Below are 19,901 nucleotides of genomic sequence, written 5' to 3' on the forward strand. Positions count from 1 at the left end.
AAATATTTATGGCATTCATCAAAATGACATGACACGGACATTCGGCGAGGCGGCTAGTGACTGATACAAATGTATGCACCTATAAATCCCCCAAGATGCGGCGACGCAGTTCACTTATTAATGTTTAACTTTATCAAATTATTCACACTTCGTAATTAATTATTTTATAATATTTTTAATAAAAGCTGTATGTCGGGTTAGTTGCAACATGCAAAACTTTTTTTTTTCACTGTCACGTGAAAAAAATAAGTTTTGCATGTTTTTCCTTGCAAATGAGATGAAAAACGTCGGCACTCTAGGCTTCCTAATACCGCCTCGACTGTACAATTTAAATTTTCACACTTGTGTCAAAATGTACTATTACTATTATCTTGTCTTAATGGATTTACTTTAGTTTAAGCCAGTTTAGTAACACCCACCTACAGCCTCAATATTGTAGTATATATCAGCGACATTGACTACGGGTCTCTGTAAAGAACTGACAATATCTCTGTATTTTTTCTTACGCAATAACACCATTTTTACCCCCTTTTACTGGCCTAATTTTAGTGTTATTTAATCATTTAGACTTACCTGCAGCCACAATATTATCGTACACATTGTCGGCCACGTTGTCCACGAGGGTCGCGGTAGTCACTGCGCACGCGTGCACGGACACTAAGTACGGCAGCCGTAACGGACGCCACTTCTCGTCGCAAAGGTCGATAACAACGAGCTCCTCTTCTACCAGCACCACCTGCGATTCAAATAAATAAATATATATATGCATCGCTATCTAGTCCCTAAGTAAGTGTAGCCTGTGTTATGGGTACTAAGTTGACAGTTGAATATTGTTCAATTCAATCAATAATATACATATAAAAAAGCAATGTTTCATCTCTTGTTTCAAACGTGTCTCATTGTAATATGGACCTTTGAAAAAGTAGATCGAAACTGCAACGTTTCCTACTAGATGACGCTACAGACGCTATAATACTGATGTGAAAGGCATATACTAATTTCGGCATCGACGGTAGGAGAGCCGTAGCTTAATTGGTGAAAGCGCTCAGGCCGCGATTGCCCGAGAGTCGCAGGTTCAAATCCAGTCGGTTCCGAAATTTATTATATGCATTTTAAATTTATAAAATTGATAATTCCTCCAAGTGTAGGTAAAAACACTAATAAAAATTATAAAAAAAATCATCAACCTATCAACGTCCCACTGCTGGGCAAAAATCTCTCATCGGAGAGAGGGTTTTAGAGCAAAGATGCACTGAACTGCTCCAATGCGGGTTTGCGGGAACACTCTGTCCATTTCGAAGTCACATAGTTGACTGTAATTTCGTAAGTAGGTAAAAGGCAACTTACCAGAGCAGCAGCTACTTGGTTGACAGTCTGCACTTGTATCTGAGCGGGAGTAGCGGGTCTCTCTTCTTGCAGAGGCACTCCGTCGGGCGGAACCGGTGTTGTTGTGAAGAAATCAATAACCTGTAACCGCGGAAGAGTACATAGAAGATTAAAAGTAGGAGTGAATTATATGAACATTTTGTGCAGCATGCACATGCAATAATAATAATAATTTATTTGCTAGAATAGGCCGTAATAAGCTTTGCACGCTTTGTTTTTATATTTAAACGTGAAAATACTTATAATCAACTGTAATACTTGCTGTAAGACTGATATAAAAGGCATATATTAATTTCGGCATCGACGAGCCGTAGCTCAGTTGGTTAAAGAACTTAGGTCGCGATTGCCAGAGTCGCAGATTCAAATCCTGTCGGTTCCCAAAAAAGTTATATGCATTCTAAATATATAAAACTTAAAAAAGGCACCCACAATGTAGCCTTACCTAGTGGAAAACCAACGGAAATATTATTGTAGAGTTATTTAATGTTAATAATAGTTTTTTTCATGTATATTTTGGCATTGACATTGATTGACTACTGTAATACAATTGAAAGTGCAGATTTGGGGCACATGACTTGTTTTACGAAATCTAGAAACGCTGCATTCACTACTAGTTGTTTGTCTTTATAAAATTAAGAGATTTTTCTCATCTATACTCATAATAAAAACTGAAGTAAGTATTTTTGTTTTTGTTTAACCTCTGGAACTGAGAGTCAGATTTAAAAAATCTTCATTACATTTTCAAGTATTATTTTTATTTTTATGGGGTCTGTATGTAAGGCTGTTATTTTACGAGTCTTATCATTAAAAATTGACATGTAGGTTGTAATTAAAATACATATTTCATGATTTATTAAATTTTACAGTCCCATTTTTTAGCTACAAGTTAAAAAACTTTTAAAACTTTCTTCCCTAAGGGGTTAAATAGGGGAAAAAGACTTATTTTTTAATTTTTATAGATGAAATATGTTATTTCGAATGACAATTAAAATAGTAGAATGAAACGAACAAACAGACAGATTTCGCATTATAATATTGGTATGGATATTTACTTACCCGACTTGTAAAGTCAAACGCAACATGTTTATCTCCCTGTTGTACCGTGACAGTGTATTTGTCAGAATATGGCGATCTTGGCATACCACCTAAAAATAAATAAAAATAAATTAAATATATTGTTAACATATTTTTATCCCGATCGTCAAGGATGAAAACATATTTGTTTCAATTATATTATATATATATATATTGAATTTGCAATTATATTTAACCCAAAACAGACCAGAGAAAATTTAAACAATTATTAATACCTAAAATGACAACATGGAACAAACCTCACACTTATAAGATCACAGGTAAATTTGCTGCGAAAGAGAAGTCGTGAAACGATCGAGTGTTAAATTGTCGAGTAAGGAAAAGACGTTTGCAGTACCGGTTGCGTACTTCGGAGGGCACGTTGTGCAAAGGATCTATCATCATCACAAACATGTGACCATATTTGTAAAAGCCCTCCAATCCCCATCGGAGCAGTTTTATTTCCTTTTTAGATGATTTAGAGATGAACTGTGCCGAGCAATGAATGGGTCAGTAAGCTGAGTATGATATAGATGACGCAGTCACCTACTCACCAGCGTATATGGTGACCTCTTCGCCGTTCACACTAGTCCTATTGAGGATCTTGGTAATGGACTTGCATGGGTAGGGGCCGTACGGTGTGACCGGTTCTTTCAGGGGTCTATCGCTGGCCGTACTCGCCACTTCCCAAGTAACGTACGACCCGTCGTTGTGTGATGATGTGAAGTGCTCTCCTGTAACAAAAAAAAAGGTAAACCTGAGGTTTGCAACTAATGTTAGGCCAAAAGGTAAAGCAAATCTTTATACTATCCGTACACCTAATGAGACATTTACTAATACCAGCGTTAGTTCTGCGTATTCTAGAGCAAGGTCACCACTTGAACAACTGGAAACCACAATGTAAATCGTTCATCAGAGTTGTGTCTCGCCCATTGCAATTTAGACATCTCAATTCGTTAAGTTTTGTCCGGTAATAGCTCTAATTCTGCTAAGGATCTACTAATGTCTAATTGAAGTGTATTCCGCACAAAGTCCTCTTCATCGCCTACTGAATCTTATCGGGCCCAGAGAACATGTGTCGGACTGCTCAATATCACATTCTGGTCCTTCAACAACATTTATACAAGGTCTAAGTTGCAAGAAAACAGAGGAAGCATGTCACGCCAATCACGGTTTTTTAACATGGTGGCAACCTTGTCAATAAAGATAATAATAGTAAAACTCAATACTTAAGTTTATCTAAATAAGTAAGATTATGTAGTTATTTATTTATTGTTATTTAATTAGAACCAAGCCAGATTACACTAAGTAATTTAATTGATTACAACACTATAATATGCAATTAATTGGAATACCTGACTAATTTAATTAATTGAAATCAACTCTATATAGTATAAAATAAACTGGATGGACAAAGTTATAAATAATAAATGTATTATTATTATACTCCAGTTTAGAGAGACTGAATTTAAAAGGCTCATTGTAGTGATTATCTTTTCTAATCGTAATATTTCGTATTATTGCCCACAATATAGTTTAAAAGTACAAAACCTCAATAAAATACCTCCAGAAAACTTAAAAAAGAAAGATCAATAAACTACTTACCTTCATCGTTCCAGCACAAGCTCTCGAGCTGTTGGTTGCACACAATGGTGTGCGTGGGTGTGGAACTGACACGATCCCAGAGGACTACTAGTCCTCTGTTGTAGCCAATAAGGATTTTGGTTGGAACTTTTGGGTGTTCGCATACTGCTTCTACAGCACCAGGGTTCAATTTGAAGTCCTCTGGGCAGCTGGAAAAATTTTGGATACTTTAATTTTCGACCTTAGTCAAACCCGTATCACAGTTGAGTTACGTCTTGATTTGAAAAGTCAAAAGAGCGTACCAGATTGCGTTGCAAACGAGAGAGTAATAAATTTTGGACGTGTACATGGAATATAAACTACGTAAAGGGTCCATACAATACCTCACACTGGTAACTTTATTGTTATATTTCCTTGGGTTTTTTGGTTAATCTTGTCGGTTAATGCGGCGTTTTTATTATTATGTTTATCAATTTTTAATACAGCAATCTGTGATATTTTTATAATCTGAGATACTTACTTTTGCATGACGACATCTTGATAAATAACATCCTCGTTAATAGTTAAAGCATTACAATCGAGAGTGTAAACGTTTCCACCCTCAGTACCCAGGAGCAGGTTCTTCCCGGAAGATTCCACGCATATCGCCGAAATCTTCTTATTTTTTCCTTCGAATACGTGCGACTTTAGCTCTACAAGGGATTTCTCGTTGATTTCCCATAAATGTAGGCTGTTGTCGTCGCAGAGTGAAATTAATTGCCCAGAACCTGCAATGAAAATAATAACACAGTGTATTTTTTGTTTTTGGCTAGTAAAATATAGCTTCGGCTCAAAATACGAACCAGTTGATCTGAGAGCCTTCCTCCCTTTTATTTTGAAGTAGACGAAAGAGGGCAGAGCCTCACATGAAAGTGAGTAGGGGAATAAGAAAAGCCTGGCACTTACGCATTCATTGTTTTTGCCAGCAGTTCCAATAATTCTGACAAAATAAACAAAAAATAGACATATTTTTATTCTAGTTGGCATGAGTCTTAGAGTTTCTGTCGTCCTTAGTAATTATGTCTCCTAAACATTTTAAGATGCGGCTTACCAGTAGGATAAAAAATAAACTATTCAGGTAAATTACATATTATTGGGAACCTCTACACACTTGGATTCACTTTGAATCCATTGTGAACTCGTCAAAAAGAAAAAGTTTTTTGTTACAAGTATCTGTGCCGACAAATAAATAAACATTGTAATGCATTTAAAACTCCGTAGCGATCTAACCAACCGTGTATGATAACGCTAGGTGCGGTCAATTCACAATTTGATACGGGACACGGTCTAATAACTTGAGAACTGCAAATTTTTCGCCCATAAAGTAAACTGCAGCTGTGGCCTAAAGTAAATTTCCCAGCGACTTTTATTTCGAATTATCGACTAGAATATATATAATAGGAAGGCTTATGCAAGGTCAAACCATCGGGCCCAGCCCGCGTCACCGGTGGCGTGCAAATGTACCTCCTACATGCGACCAATGACCAGACTGGCTCAAATACGCGCGTGTTGTTATTGGTCGTAAATTTGCGTATGCGGGTCATTCCGATTTCTTGATTCTGATACACCACACCGCCTTCCTTATGTCATATGTGTCGTACGAGGCGACTAAGGGAATATGACGGAGAAAGGGCATCATCTTATGCTACTACTACCATCTACTTCGATCAGCAACCCGTCTGCCCAGAAGCGGCTGCTTTTTTGTTAGTTTTTTACTAACAAAAAAGCAGCCGCGTTTGGGCACCAACACATAACTTCCATATTAGTAAAAAATATATATTTGCAGTTACATACCTGCAGTCAGTGGCTCGTACAGAGGGTATGCAAATGATATAAAATGTAGAAAATCTCCAGTACGAGTTATAAATACTAAAGGGTAGGCTTTTTTATAATTCTTACAATGCTTATTCTAAGGTTTTTTATAACTCGTACTGAATATTTTGTTCATTTCAAATCATCTGCATATCATGCATAGACTGATTCAGGTTGCTATTGGTACAGGGAGCAACATCTTTTACGCTTCGTTGCATAAAAGCAGTCAACTCACGATTCCGCAAATATTATTTCTACTGTTATTCCGATACCTGAAGATTTTTCGACTGTCCTGGGATGCGCACTAAGAATCTCGGGACTGTAGAAGAAGCAGTAGTAGTATCCATTGGTAAAGCTTACCTGGTATGAAATGAATATGTGTGACGGCCGATTCTGGGTTAGTGTGTTGTCCATACAGTTCAACGCCGGGTCGACCGTATACTTTAAGGGCACCAGTTGCTGTGCCAAGAGCTGAGAGCCTAAGAAGAGGATCCCAGGCGAGCGCAGACGCTCTGTGTGGAAAGCCATGTTGTACTGTCTGTGGACAAAGGAAAAAGTAAAAGTTATAAATAAGTTTATAAGCATTGGCTCTCCGTCTATTATTTTCTGTGTTTTTTTAGGTCCAAAAAGAGGGAACGATTTCTAGACTGCAACTGTGCGGGTTTCATATACGTTTTACGGTACTATAAGTTACCAATGGGTGCTATAAGTTTTTAATTTGATTAAAAAAAAAACCATCGTCCTTTTGAGCTGTTTTTTTACTGTAGTATAATTTTTTAAATATTTCTTGTTGCCACCTTGTCATTTTGTGTATAACAATAGCGTGCAGAGTCACGATATTAATGGACAAAAATACCAGATGCTATGACTAAGTGATCTTGTAGGTAGGTAATGTAATTGCACCACTGTACTTGAATTCAAATTAGGTGTAGGCATAGGAAATTATTCTTTGGTCTAGTGGTTAGTGCGTTCGATTACTACACGGTTTCAATTCCTGGTATTATGTTTTTCAGTCAGGAAAATTGCAATCCCATCTCAGAGTAAGGAAACTAGCGTTGACCACTTCGTGCCTCGCAGGGCACGATAAGCCGTCAGTCCCGGATAGTCTCAATAGTACGTGATATTAAACGTTGAAGCCCGCTTATCCGCATAAAAAGAAGAGTGGTGGGTCAATGATTTAATTCTAAGAGTGAGGAGACATGTGCCTAACCATAACGGGAGGATACGTTGAAGCCCGTCCGACACATTTGGGGCATACCCCTTTTAAGACCTAAACATTTTGATAAATTAAAATTTATTGATCTGAAATTTTGGAAACGGAACTATAAAAAAAACACAATACCTAATTACTTTAAAGCTTAAATTTGTCCACGCTCCTAAAACAACAGCATATTCTCATCCTAGATTATATTAATTATTTAATTTTCATTCCTTGCTTTGTTAATTATAGAAAAATGCGTCGTTTACAGCTTTTTTCCCCAATGCTGCTAGCACGATCATCCTCATAAAGATATTTAAAATAATTTTGCAATTTCGCAACACCACTTTGATGCCGGAAGAAGTACCTAACGTGTTATAAATATTTAGTCTACTACGATTGTTTAGATTTTTACGCCGTTGCGGTGTCGAATGTTTTAATCAGCCAATTCTTGCTTACTAGAAATTGGTTATTTGTAATTTATAAACATTATTAGATGTTACCCGCGTTTATTACGGTTTTAGAAATCCAAATCCCGTGGGAACCGTTTTATTTCTTAGAGTAAAAAGTATGTCTAGCCTATGTGACTCTCCATCCTTCCAAATAATTCTATGTCTAAAATAAAACTTGATTGGTTGCTTGCATGGGCATGGGCATGGGCAAACAAACGCACTTTCGCATATATAATATTACTTAGAATTCCTCTATTTAGAATTGACGCATTGTTATTACTTCTTAAAAACTACTCGTCTAGGGATAGAAATTCTTGCTTAGATCAAGGGCATCCAGACAGGCTAATATCGTTTGACAATGCTTTCCGAGTTCAAAGCTGTGGGTTCGATTCACACAGCTGGAAAATGTTTGTGTGATGAACATTAATGTTTTACAGTGTCGGGGTGTTTATCTATATATTATAAGCATTTATGTATAATCTGAATAAAAATATACTTCAGATATGTTACTACGAATAACACAAGCTAAGCTTATTTTGGGGATAAACACCCAGAAATTTACTTTTAGTTGTTATTCACATTCAAACAGGTCTATACGTTTGGGGGTTACGAGGAGACTGATACATAGACAAACTAAGCTATCCAGCTTATACATTGCTGTATTGAGTTTATTAGAGATCAAATCGCATTAGTAACTAAAGGAATGTGATTGCAATCAAATAATACTGGTTTGGACGCTCGCCAATTATAACTGTTAGAAACTTTTGAATTACATTGCATATTTACGACCTGAATGCGATAGTAGGTACCAAAATAATTATTTTAAAAACCAATTGCTTTGCGTGTCTCGCTAAATCTCGAAAATAGTTCTACAGATTGGTTTTTTTATAAGAAAAGAATATGTTATATTATGGCGTTTCCTTACTTCCTTACAACTCACTACTCACTAGTAATTCCTCGCGGTTACATACGGGGTTTCCTTGCTTACAGACTACAGTCTAGGGTCATATATATATATATCATTTTAATAAAGATTGATAAAAAGTTTTTAATTTATTTCTTTTACTAAAATTCGTGATTCTGCATAATCAAAAGATAAAGATATAAATAATATGGTTTCCCAGACTTTTCAAAATCTGCTAGATACCAGTATTTTTGTGATTAGAACATAATATTTCTGTATGACTAGCCATTTAGGTAAAACATACAGCGAAAGTCTATTCTTTTGGCTTGGTTCACAAGTACTATTATTGCAGACTGTAATCTTATTACCGAAATTAAATAAAGCCCATGTTACTTTTAGATAAAATTGCTTTCGAATGGCAAAAGAATTTCGAATCGGATGGGTTCACTTTTCAAATTTATTTATTCAAAAGCCAAAGTTATTCTTATAAAGCATCAGAATAAGTTTAGTTAAAAAAAACCAACAGTTTTAATGGCCTAACAAAAGCGAACCTCATTACTTAAAACTTGGGTTTCTCAGAACGTTCAGTTAAAAGTTTTTAATAAAGTAAAGCGCGTAATAGAATAAAAAGACAATACTTACTATAGTGAAGCAAGTTACAACACATACAGTAGGTTGGTACCAAGTTACATAATAATGATGATTTATCGTCTGTGTTAGGTTCTGTTGCATACTTACGACATAGCTACGTGGGAATTTTTCACACACGAATCTATATTTTGCTCTCTTGATATTATACTAAAAGCGCGTCATACGTTCTGCGAAACATGAATGGGCAGTGTATTTTGTAAGCATATTTATACCGTTCAGACTGCTGCGCATAGCAGATTTTTGCGATACGTGAAAACACGTGGATTTTTTTTTAATAAAATAAATAAAAGTCGTTTTTAAAAAGAAAATAAACAAAAGGTTCCGTTTGATCAGTTATTTTGTTTGAATTGAACGTCCACACGCCGATATAATAATACAGATAGAATGCGTCCTGAAGACGTGTATATTATACTCGAGAAGGTTTTTAGGGTTTTACATAAACATTTGTTGTACCAAATAATGTACTGAACCTTTGTTTTTTTTTTTCTTAGTTTACAATTTAATTCATAATATATTTATTTTATTTATATTATGAATTAAATTGTATTTTTAGGTATCGCCAGTTTTAATGTGGACATGAACTTTTTATTGTACGGTACATACGCGTTAGTTACATGCAAGAAAAGCCACATCACATCAATAGCTTGTAACAGACCACAGCTGGACTAAGGGCCTACTCCAACTGGAGGGTTTGCGCATAATCACTACGCTGATTGGCAGATGGGTTGTTGATCGCAGTAGACGGAAGTAGTCGCATAGAGGACGCCGCTGCTTACGACGCATATAGGTGTGGTGGCAACTGTATTCTAATCTGCCGTGACCACACGAAAATTAGTCAAAATAATAAAAGTATTTTCACAGCTAACTTATTTTCCTTAGGACTAAATACTGACATACGCGTCAAGCTTAATGTGTATGTGTAAACACAAATGAATGTTAATGTATTGTGTTATCACGGGCTAACGCGTTTTAGTTCTAGCGATCACCAAAAGCGTATTCCGTGCGTAAATATTTGTGTTATCATGTTATGTGTTCTTTTATCTACAGTAATTAACATATTTTCACGTCTATTTAAAGATTTTTTTGATGATACACAAGTCACTACCTATTATTGTCCAAGTATATATATTCCATTATAATATCTTCTTGTGGCTTGATGTCTATCCTTTTAGTTAGTTTTATCTTTTTTATATTATTTTTTAAGTGATATTATTAATGGATCTTTGTTGGCTGATAAATAAATGAATAATAATAACACAAGACGGAACTTAGCCATAAAATCAAAGTGAAATGTTTATTTATTCAAATAAATGGCTGTGTAAGCCTATTTGAATTAACATTTGAAGCGTACGTTACATCAAAATTGTATACATTATAGGTTTCTGATAAATAAGCGGCGGCTGTTTATGGACAAATTCTGACTTGTCTTCTAGATAGGTATATACGAAGTGAAAAACTGAAACGAGGTATGCTAACAGGGCACGAAGATTTTATCATTTTTCCTAGATTGGTTAACCTAAATGGTGACTCTTGAAGGTCTAAAATGCTCGCCACGTGATAATTATGTCTTCCCATTTTTTCGACTTATCAACATAGGAATAAAACAGGAACTTGGTATGTTATACAATTATCTCTTGGCGCCAACGTTATCCCTTTTGTACAGCTACTATAGGCAGGAGAAGGATATTATCCCCCAATTATATCCTCTCATAAGAGATAAAATTGGCTTGTTCGCCTGCAAAAGTACGGCCACAAAGGAATGGAAGAGTTCACCCCATTTGATAGAAAGTATATGCATATTATTTCCCATCGTTCGTTTATGCTCGGGTTGTGGTTAAAACTGTGCCAGGTGATAACTTTAACCCTTTCCCCTAACGTACCATCTCCTGCCTAGCCTAGATACTGTCGGTGTTATATGAAAGGATTGTTAGTATACATAAGTACAACCGACACTTACAACAAAAAATTCACAACAATAGTTACAGCAAAAAATAACTAGGCTAGCTCGTAAAACAATTTAAAATGATAACAAAATGGTGTTAGTTGTACAGACAGCTTCAATATCTTACGACTGCCAAACGGGCCAATAGGAAAGCGAGCTAGCAAATATCTGAGGCAAAACAATATAGTGATCGCTCGTATACGGTTCGCTGTGTCAAGTCTAAATAGACGAATTTCCACTTTGTTACAAAATGTCTTCATATAGATTAAGGGCGGTGATAGCCTAGTGGGTAAGGCTTCGGGTTTTTTTTCGTGGAGACCGATTTCGAGCCCCGGCATGCACCACTGAATTTTCGGAATTATGTGCGTTTAGTACATGGATGGCTTGAATCCTGGCGAAGGAAATGGAATTATTTTTACTCTGCTAAATGCACCAAAACGCTTTATCGATACCTATGCACGGCTTCGCAGCTAAACCGATGTTGGCTGAAAATTAATTTAACACTGTAGTGTAATCAAAAGTTGCCCCGGATTAAAAAAAAAAGAAATAATTAAAAACGCGGACGAATTCGGGTGCAAAGCTGGTATAACATAACCACCACTCACAGTGGCGTGCATAGTGGGTATGCACAGGGTATGCAGATGATATAAAATGAAGAAAATCTCCAGTACGAGTTATGAATACTGAAGGGTAGAATTTTAATAACTTTTACAATGCCTATCCTTGAGTTATTTATAACTCGTACTGGAGATTTTCTTCATTTTATATCATCTGCATACCCTGTGCATACCCACTATGCACGCCACTGACCACTCATACCTGATAATATAGCCCAAGCACATAGGTAGATACCATAGACTTGGGCGAGTAAGGAAAAAAATACAGTTGTAAGTAACACTATGCCTACTGAGCAAATAAATACAATAGAAAAAGAAGAAGGAAAAAAACCCTTTACTTCACTATAACTAAAATATTGGTTTGATGTCCGTTTAAACCTAGGAAATCAATCAAACTAATCGTTTATAAAACACGACTAGCATTAACTATTGTTTTAATCCATCACGAATAACGGAGTGTGAAGGCATAATTGCCGTTTCGCTTGTGAAAAAGATACAAACATCGTTTTGGCTTAAGAGAAAGTGTGGTATGCAGCTAGAAGCAATAAGCATCGAAGTAGGTATTGAAAATCAAACTAAAGTTCCAGAACCAAATCGAAACAAAAAAATATAAAGTACCTATAAAGAACTTTAATACTTGCGTAATATGAATGCCTATCAAATTATTTCAACTGTGTGTTATAATATAGGAGCAACTTTCTTGAATGTATAAAGATTACATGTAAGATTTTGATGCACTTTGTCATTATAAGTAGTCATAGAAACATAATTAAGACAGCCTAATCTAAAATAACATAAACCTTGTAATTAACAACTAACTACTATTGTACCCGGAGTTCATAAAATATAAGGTGCAGCCCTGGTGTCATCCTTATCATTCGATAGTCGAATAGGTTCAAGATTATTGATAGCGTTCATGACCGTCAAGTACATGCGCACCGAAACCTCGCCACTAATGAACCGGTTCTGTACCGTTAGAATGGCCTATCATGGGATTAGGTTGCTATTTTAAGAAGTATTAGCAGCAAAAGGGTTATTTTAATATTACCTTGTTTCTTAGAATAAATGCCGTGTTTTGTTTGCCGTGGACTGGGTCTGAGGTGTCCAAGCTAAGATCTAAAAGCGGTTTTGAACTTAGCTAAAGTTAGTGTTAAGAAGACACGAATATTATGTCGGACATTCTCGAGAAAGTTTGACTCGTTTTAACTGTTTCTTAAGTTTTTGCGAAGTTAAAGTTAATAATCTATAGACTAGTTAGTTATTCAAAGCGTTGTATAGCCTAATACCGTGACATAAAGACTGGTTTAATTTTAAGCGCAAAGGATCGGTCTGTTTTAAGCGGAACTACAGCCAGAATTTTTTGGTAACTAACACATTATATCAAGTTATTAGATTTCTAAATATTAGTTAAAAAATTAAATAATCATACTGAATGTAAATTTTCATAAAACTTTTTGTTAAGTTAAATACCAAATTTAAAGAGGCAATCTAGAATATTTGATTAGAATATTTAAAAAGTTATTAAATTATTAAGCAATTAAATACCACATGCTTTAACGTTGAAGGAAAACATCGTGAGGAACCCTGCATGCCTGAGAGTTCTCCATAATGTTCTCAAGGGCGTGTGAAAGTCTTTTTAAGCAGTATTTTTAAACAAAGAATTTGTAGTTATTGCCTACACCCTTCTCATTGTCGGAGGAGACCCTGGGATGATGATGATTTTTTGAGAGAGATAGGTTCGGCCCGCGGAGAAGCAGACATGTCTGACGGGTGACAAAGTGTATGTACTTTTATAAGGCAAGCGTTTACAGGAAAAAAAAAATTCGTTCAATAAAGCTGTGCTCGCCAAATCCACGATTGGCTGTATGCATAAAATTAGCAAGCGCGTTATAACGAAATAATTAGATAATTCGAATAATGGCTCATTCATACATTAACAGGGAGGATGACACACCGTGGAATTTAATCAATTCGCGTCAATTAGAGCGGTGTACTGACAGGTTTCTATTATTAAGCATCCTCAATAAAACGTAACGTGTTCGTGTTAAATACAGGATTGAATCTGTTTTGAATATTTTATTTAAATATAAAAAAAAATATGTTATATAGTAGAATATAAATGTGATTGATTGCAAAGCTTTTTTTTTGCAATGAGTTTTTAATACCTTTTTTTATTAATTTTACGATTACGTTTTTTTTTCAACGCTTCCATATATCAATCAAGTATGAACCGATTACGTTGATTTTTTTTTTTTAATTCCAGAAGGTGCACTGCGTAGATGTGCACATTTTAACTGAACGAGGAGCTGATCAACATTTGGAGGAATGGGGCTAAATTCTTCAACGGACAACCGTTGTTTAAAATTTGGTAACGTGAATTAATAAACTTGGTAATTTTTCGTTAAGAGCCAAGTTATTAGCCTTAAAAACATTGTACAACTTTACCGAAAGAGTTGTTTACATCGTCAAGAGTTGTTTCTCGTCAATACATTTTAAACATAATCGATGTATCATCAGCAAACAAAACTATCCCGCGATTGTCCTTTGCAAGTCAGTCATTAATATAAATTAGAAAAAAAAATATTAATATGTCCCCTGAGGGATAACTTTTTTCACAAATGACCGCTAGACCGCTTTTCGTTCCCGTCAACTTATTAAACTCTATCATTTACATACAAAATAATTAAATCTAGAGCTATTCCCGAATTCTTGTTTCAATCCAAATCCTTTTTAATAAGAAAAAATATTTATAAAATATATTTAATTAATCGTGAGAAATGCCTTACGAGCATGAATTAACGCTCACTAGTTACTATTAATTATTTGAATGACCATCACAATAATTATGCTCCGTTATGTATTTTGTTTTATGAGCGTAGGCATTATGATGTCACAGACCACAGTAGTCCAATGCCGTACAACAGCTTTCGTTGCCAAATGACATCATTTTATAGCGTGCACAATTTGTCCGCTCAACCATCTTATTAGTGCGATGTTCGTTCGCTTCAATGTTATTTTGCACGGACTTCCTTATGGTAACGAATACATATGGCATACTTTTACGTCTTCATGTGAATTTCGTACATTTTTTTTTTTTGGTACGTACATACAACTTAGTTAACGTTTCAAAAGTGTTTATAAAGTAGGCCTACTTGAAATAAATGAAATTTGAATTGTGAAGTCGGCTATTAATGATGAGTAGAATAACAGAGAGTAAGTAATATAAGTATCAATAATTGACTGAATCTTTATACTAGCTTGAATCTAGCTTGTCTGTCGGTGCCCCAACTCGATTCTCACATGAAGGTGGAATGGACAGACTAAGCAGTCAACTTTTCGCGTCGCTTGTAATCTCATCATAAAAGTTATGATAAGTAAAACTTTAAATCAATGTATCAAATCAATTAAATTAATATATCAAAATTATATGTTATTTAAAAAGGTCTGATAATAATTTTGAAATAGTGACAAAAATACCCTTTTGCGTCCGCTGAAGCCGTACAGTATTTCCAGCAGCCATCTTACGCAACCTAATATAATCAAAGGGGGCTTATAAATTACCCGGAGGGGGCGAGAGAGGGCTTATTGTTCGCCCTCCTGCAAATATTACACCCCTTTGATGTAGTAACCCAATTATGCTAAACATTTTATTATAATCGACTTGGTTTTGTATCTAATTGGCTTAGTTTATAAAGGAATGTTATTGAAATAATTCTACATGCTGATGGAGGTAGGGCTTAGCTTTAAAAGTTGGAAATAACTTTATAACGTAATAGAATTATGTACTTGGTTGTTGAGATTTTGCTTTAATTATAACCTATTAATAATACCCGATAAGGATAGTTATTCTCAAGGGTTCAATCTATAAAATATTAGACTGCAACAAAACCAGAAGATTGAAGATTTTAGATCCAAACCTAAAAAAAAATTTGGGTATATATAGATGCTAAATTAGCAAAATATATTCTGTACTTTTTTATTCCAAGCTAAACTGATTTATGAGAGGCTCGAAGGAGTGGATCGGTACCACTTAGTATGAAGTCAAAGTAAAGAAAGTTTTCAACAGAAGTAGAGCTTTCTGTGACCGAACTTATCCGACGACGAACTTCCGCAATGCTTATTTCTGCCGCCAAGCAGCGTTGCTGAGTTGCGGTTTCAAGGGCGCGATAATCATAGGAACATGAGGCTTAACACCTTCGCCCCAGGTTCCTTTGCATGTCCTGAAAAGTGTTCCTCTGTTTGTAGGCGACAGTTTTTCACTAAACATCACGTGAGACCGTCATTGCAACACTGGAAGCTTTTACGCGTGCGGTATTGGTGTAATTAACAATTAAACACCTGATATTTATCTATTGCTGGTGCGTTTTAACAGTTACTTATAACTGCTGTGATAAGGTTACAAATAGGTACACATATTGTTTCTGCATCAGAGGTACAGTCGACAGGGCTTCCTGCGCAACTTCCGGCCGGTGACCGGACAAAGTGCGACACCCGTCGCCCATTGTAACCATGTACCTACCATAGCGACGTGATTATAATCGTCATTGGTACATTGAGAACTGCGTCTAATTGAATATGGGTATTTGTTCGCGCGTAGACGCGTAACTTTGCATAAGTTAATTGCCTCGTCGATCTAGTGGTGAACATGTTCGGCTACAGATCACGAGGTCCTGTGTTCGATCTTCGGGTCGGGCCGACGTAGGTATTGGTGTTTTCTATCAAGAAATTCTTAGTATCAGCCTGAAGTTTAGAAATTGGCGGAGATGCACCCCCGTGCCTCGGAGAGCACGTTAAGCTATTAGTCCAACGGTCAGCTGGGCTTTGAACTTAGCCCCCTGAAAGTGGAGTCGAATCCCTACCCACTGGGTTATCACCACTTCGCAACAATATAATATTATTATAAAATGATATTATAATTAATGACTGAGTCACGTCAGATCCAGCAGCCTTATAATGACTCATTTACTGATAGTTATCACCAAGACCTTGAACTTGATCGTTCAAATCTATACATTACAATACTAATGTATAACAGAGTAAGGTTGCATATAAGAACACCTATCTATTATGGTAACATGACCAGTGCAAGCGCCGTCGGCGTTAACTTATATAGCTGTTGTTGCTAAAGATAGTCATTTTTATTATGCAATGATTAATTACTTATTAGGAAAATCCGCAGCCAATTACGTGTGATAATTTACAATCATTACTACAACAGGTTTATAAAAATACCTGACATGTTTGAAACGAGGAAACCGTAAACATTTGTTTTAGTTTTTTTAAAGATTCAGTGCCGAAGCCACGATTGCTTAAAAAAGGTGTATTGTTTTCGGGGTTCACAGGGGTTTATGTATGTATGTCAATAACTCCTAAATATCTAAACAGTGGTGTCATTATGTTATACCGAGTGACACTGGCTCTATTTCTGAAAAAACCTATATGGCGGATGTATTAGACAATAAGAGCGTATGAGTAGTACCCACTCCTTCCGACTTGGTAGCAGTCAAGAGTTTAACGACTTTCGGAAAGTGGCAGGCATCTATTGGATGCAAAAGGCTTAGAATATAGTGTTGGCGGTGCTTAAAAGAGGCCTATGTCCAGCAGTGGATGCACGTTGGCTGGAGATGATGATGATGATTTTTTATTGTAATAGTTGATAGACTAAGCAGATGGACCTGTTTGTAAGTGGACACCCATCAATTAGCAGGGTACGCGAGAGAAACGTCGTGCTATGTGCAGCGCTGTGCCCATCAATCTAAGGGGTAGGTGTTAAGCTACAATGACTCTGTAATAAATGGCGCTGGAAATGCCACCATTTTCATTCGTGTTCTTTTCTTAAATACTTACGTTCTTATTTAACAGAATAGACATAATTGTATCCAGAACGTCAAGGTTCGTGCTTCGAGTTTCGATGCTATCAGTTAACATGACGCGAATGTTCCAATAGAAAGTGACTTCATATCCTTAACTAGAATTTATATTGATAAGGACGAGTCATCGTATACAATCGATTTTATTTATGACATTGTCGTGGAAATAAATGATTGCGGTTCCGATAAAACATTAGAAAGATTAAATAAAAATAACTGCCTCTTTGATATAGTAGAAAATCTATCATTTCTACCCCTTTAAATAGAAATGATTGATTTTCTCAATCTTCCTAGTCTAAATTTATCTAGTGCGTTCAATATGAAAAGACTCTATCTACTGGTTTTAAAATAAGTTTTATTTTATATATATAGCAGCTTTTAATACAAAAACGCATAGAATAAAATGAGTTTCTCCAAACAAATAATTTCTAACCAAATATTCTTTGTCGCCTTTTAATTCTAGCATCCTTGCTCCAAAAACTTAAAGAGAATAACAAAGAAAAATATATTGCAAGATGAATCAAGTTTTGACAACCAGTTTAAGAATTTACAATGTCGCTCTATTGGTAGTATGACGAAGCCTACGAATTAGTCAATGTGATTACGATAAGCGCAAACGGTAAACAAAGTAATCGATTTGTATGCTTTACAAGTCCCGTTCGAGCTTATGAATGGAGTAGCATGTGTCTATAGAGACGTCAATGTATATAATGCGTGTATAAGTCGTGAATAAGTCGGAAACACTCGCAAATAACCTGGTTAAAGAGGTGGGATAATATGTGAAGGCATTTGTGTGAATCACTCTACCCGTTTGAATAGAGCGCCACTATTCGCTTTTCCTAACATAACAACTCAAAAAACAAATCCTTTTAGTAACATCTTTAGGCGTAGCTTAAGAATATTTTTAATGGAAGCCGATTGTTTCAAATGAATGAAAAACCAATCATTGTTTTTTTTTAAATCAACAGTATTTTTTTAACTACATTCTACGGGTGTCACTAATTTGCCGGGCGAGCATTTAGGGCATGGGTCATCTAGGTCGGCAATTTGCTTGACTGTTAATAAGAAACCATGCAAATATTAAAATAATAAAGCAAAAGCCGCAAAGTTTCATGACAATCGGTTGATATAAGGAAAAGATAACAAATATAAGGAAAAACTTTTTATAAAATTCACGGTAAACTAACCTATAGTAGAAATGAGATAAATATAATCAGTTAGGAAAAGTATGCAATGAACATATGAATCTATATGAATTAAAGACACACGTGAGGGCAGAGTGGCTACTCTAGTGCCGAAAAACAATCATCACTTAGAGTTAGAGTTCTGTTAATATAAACAACCTTTCCAAGAAAAGCATTTTCACGAAAGCAATATATTCAAGTGGTCATGCGGACAACGGACACAAGATACCGTTGAAACATCCAATCATAACCTCGATGATATGTAACCTTTGCACTTAAAACTTACACCGTTGCATCTCACTCACGTCTCAAAAACCGTATTGTGGAATGTATCATTGTGAATAGTGTATAATAGTATATTTACGTCATATGCTACGAAGACAAATCATCATATCTCCCCAGTACAAGGCACGGGTCTCCTCCCACAATGAGCAGGGTTAAGACCATAGTCCACCATACTGGCACAATGCGTATTATCACACGCCTTTCAACATTATGGAGAACTCTCAGGCATGCAGTTTTCCTCACGATGTTTTCCTTCGCCGTTAAAACTTCGTGCGTTTTAAGTAATTAAAAAATTTTAATTACTTAAAACGCACATAACTTAGAAAATTTACAAGGTGCATGCTGGGATTCGAACTCAGCGCTCGAAAGGGAAGCCGAAGTCCTAGCCACTGGTCTATCAACGCTTTATCTCGAAAATAAATAAACATATCGTATTCGTTGGTTTACTGATAACGAGATTCTTATGCATTATACGTGCTGTTCAGTACAATACGCTACTGTCTCAAAGAATGTTCTTGTAATTAAAGTTACTGTTATAAATTTTATGAATGAATATCATTGGCAGACAACACAATTATAGCCAGAAAAGAGGACAGACGTTAGAAGATCAGTTTATACAATCTAGGTAATTGGTCCAGCTCATTTAACGGTACACAAAATTCTAGACGAAATGAATTAAATCAAATTTCAATTTGGAGCATCCCGAGTAGCTTTTTGCGGCAGAGCCCGTCCGAGGACGAGCTCTGTTTCTGTCACCAAGCAGTATTGCTGTGTTCTGGACGGAAGGGCGTGGTTCCCGAAGTAATTACAGGCAAAATAGGCTTACGTTCTAAGTCCATCAACCGGTTGATGGACATAAGACGTCAAATTGTAGGCGATGGTTTTCCTCTTAAACAGATTGCC

General features: G+C 35.9%; 1 protein-coding gene across 4 annotated transcripts in view; it reads right to left on the minus strand.

The window, feature by feature from the left end:
• LOC120629278 (lethal(2) giant larvae protein) overlaps nucleotides 1-19,901 on the minus strand; it is a 64,804-nt gene that overhangs the window by 22,636 nt on the left and 22,267 nt on the right. For all 4 annotated transcript variants that reach the window (XM_039898173.1, XM_039898174.1, XM_039898175.1 and 1 more), the window contains exons 3-9: nucleotides 6,256-6,433; nucleotides 4,565-4,811; nucleotides 4,066-4,253; nucleotides 3,015-3,194; nucleotides 2,443-2,531; nucleotides 1,348-1,467; nucleotides 574-736 (exon numbers count right to left, since the gene is read on the minus strand). In XM_039898173.1, the coding sequence (XP_039754107.1) occupies nucleotides 574-736; nucleotides 1,348-1,467; nucleotides 2,443-2,531; nucleotides 3,015-3,194; nucleotides 4,066-4,253; nucleotides 4,565-4,811; nucleotides 6,256-6,433 (1,165 nt within the window). The remainder of the gene's footprint in view (nucleotides 1-573; nucleotides 737-1,347; nucleotides 1,468-2,442; nucleotides 2,532-3,014; nucleotides 3,195-4,065; nucleotides 4,254-4,564; nucleotides 4,812-6,255; nucleotides 6,434-19,901) is intronic.

Source organism: Pararge aegeria, chromosome 14 (assembly GCF_905163445.1).
Source record: "Pararge aegeria chromosome 14, ilParAegt1.1, whole genome shotgun sequence".
Taxonomy (NCBI): domain Eukaryota; kingdom Metazoa; phylum Arthropoda; class Insecta; order Lepidoptera; family Nymphalidae; genus Pararge; species Pararge aegeria.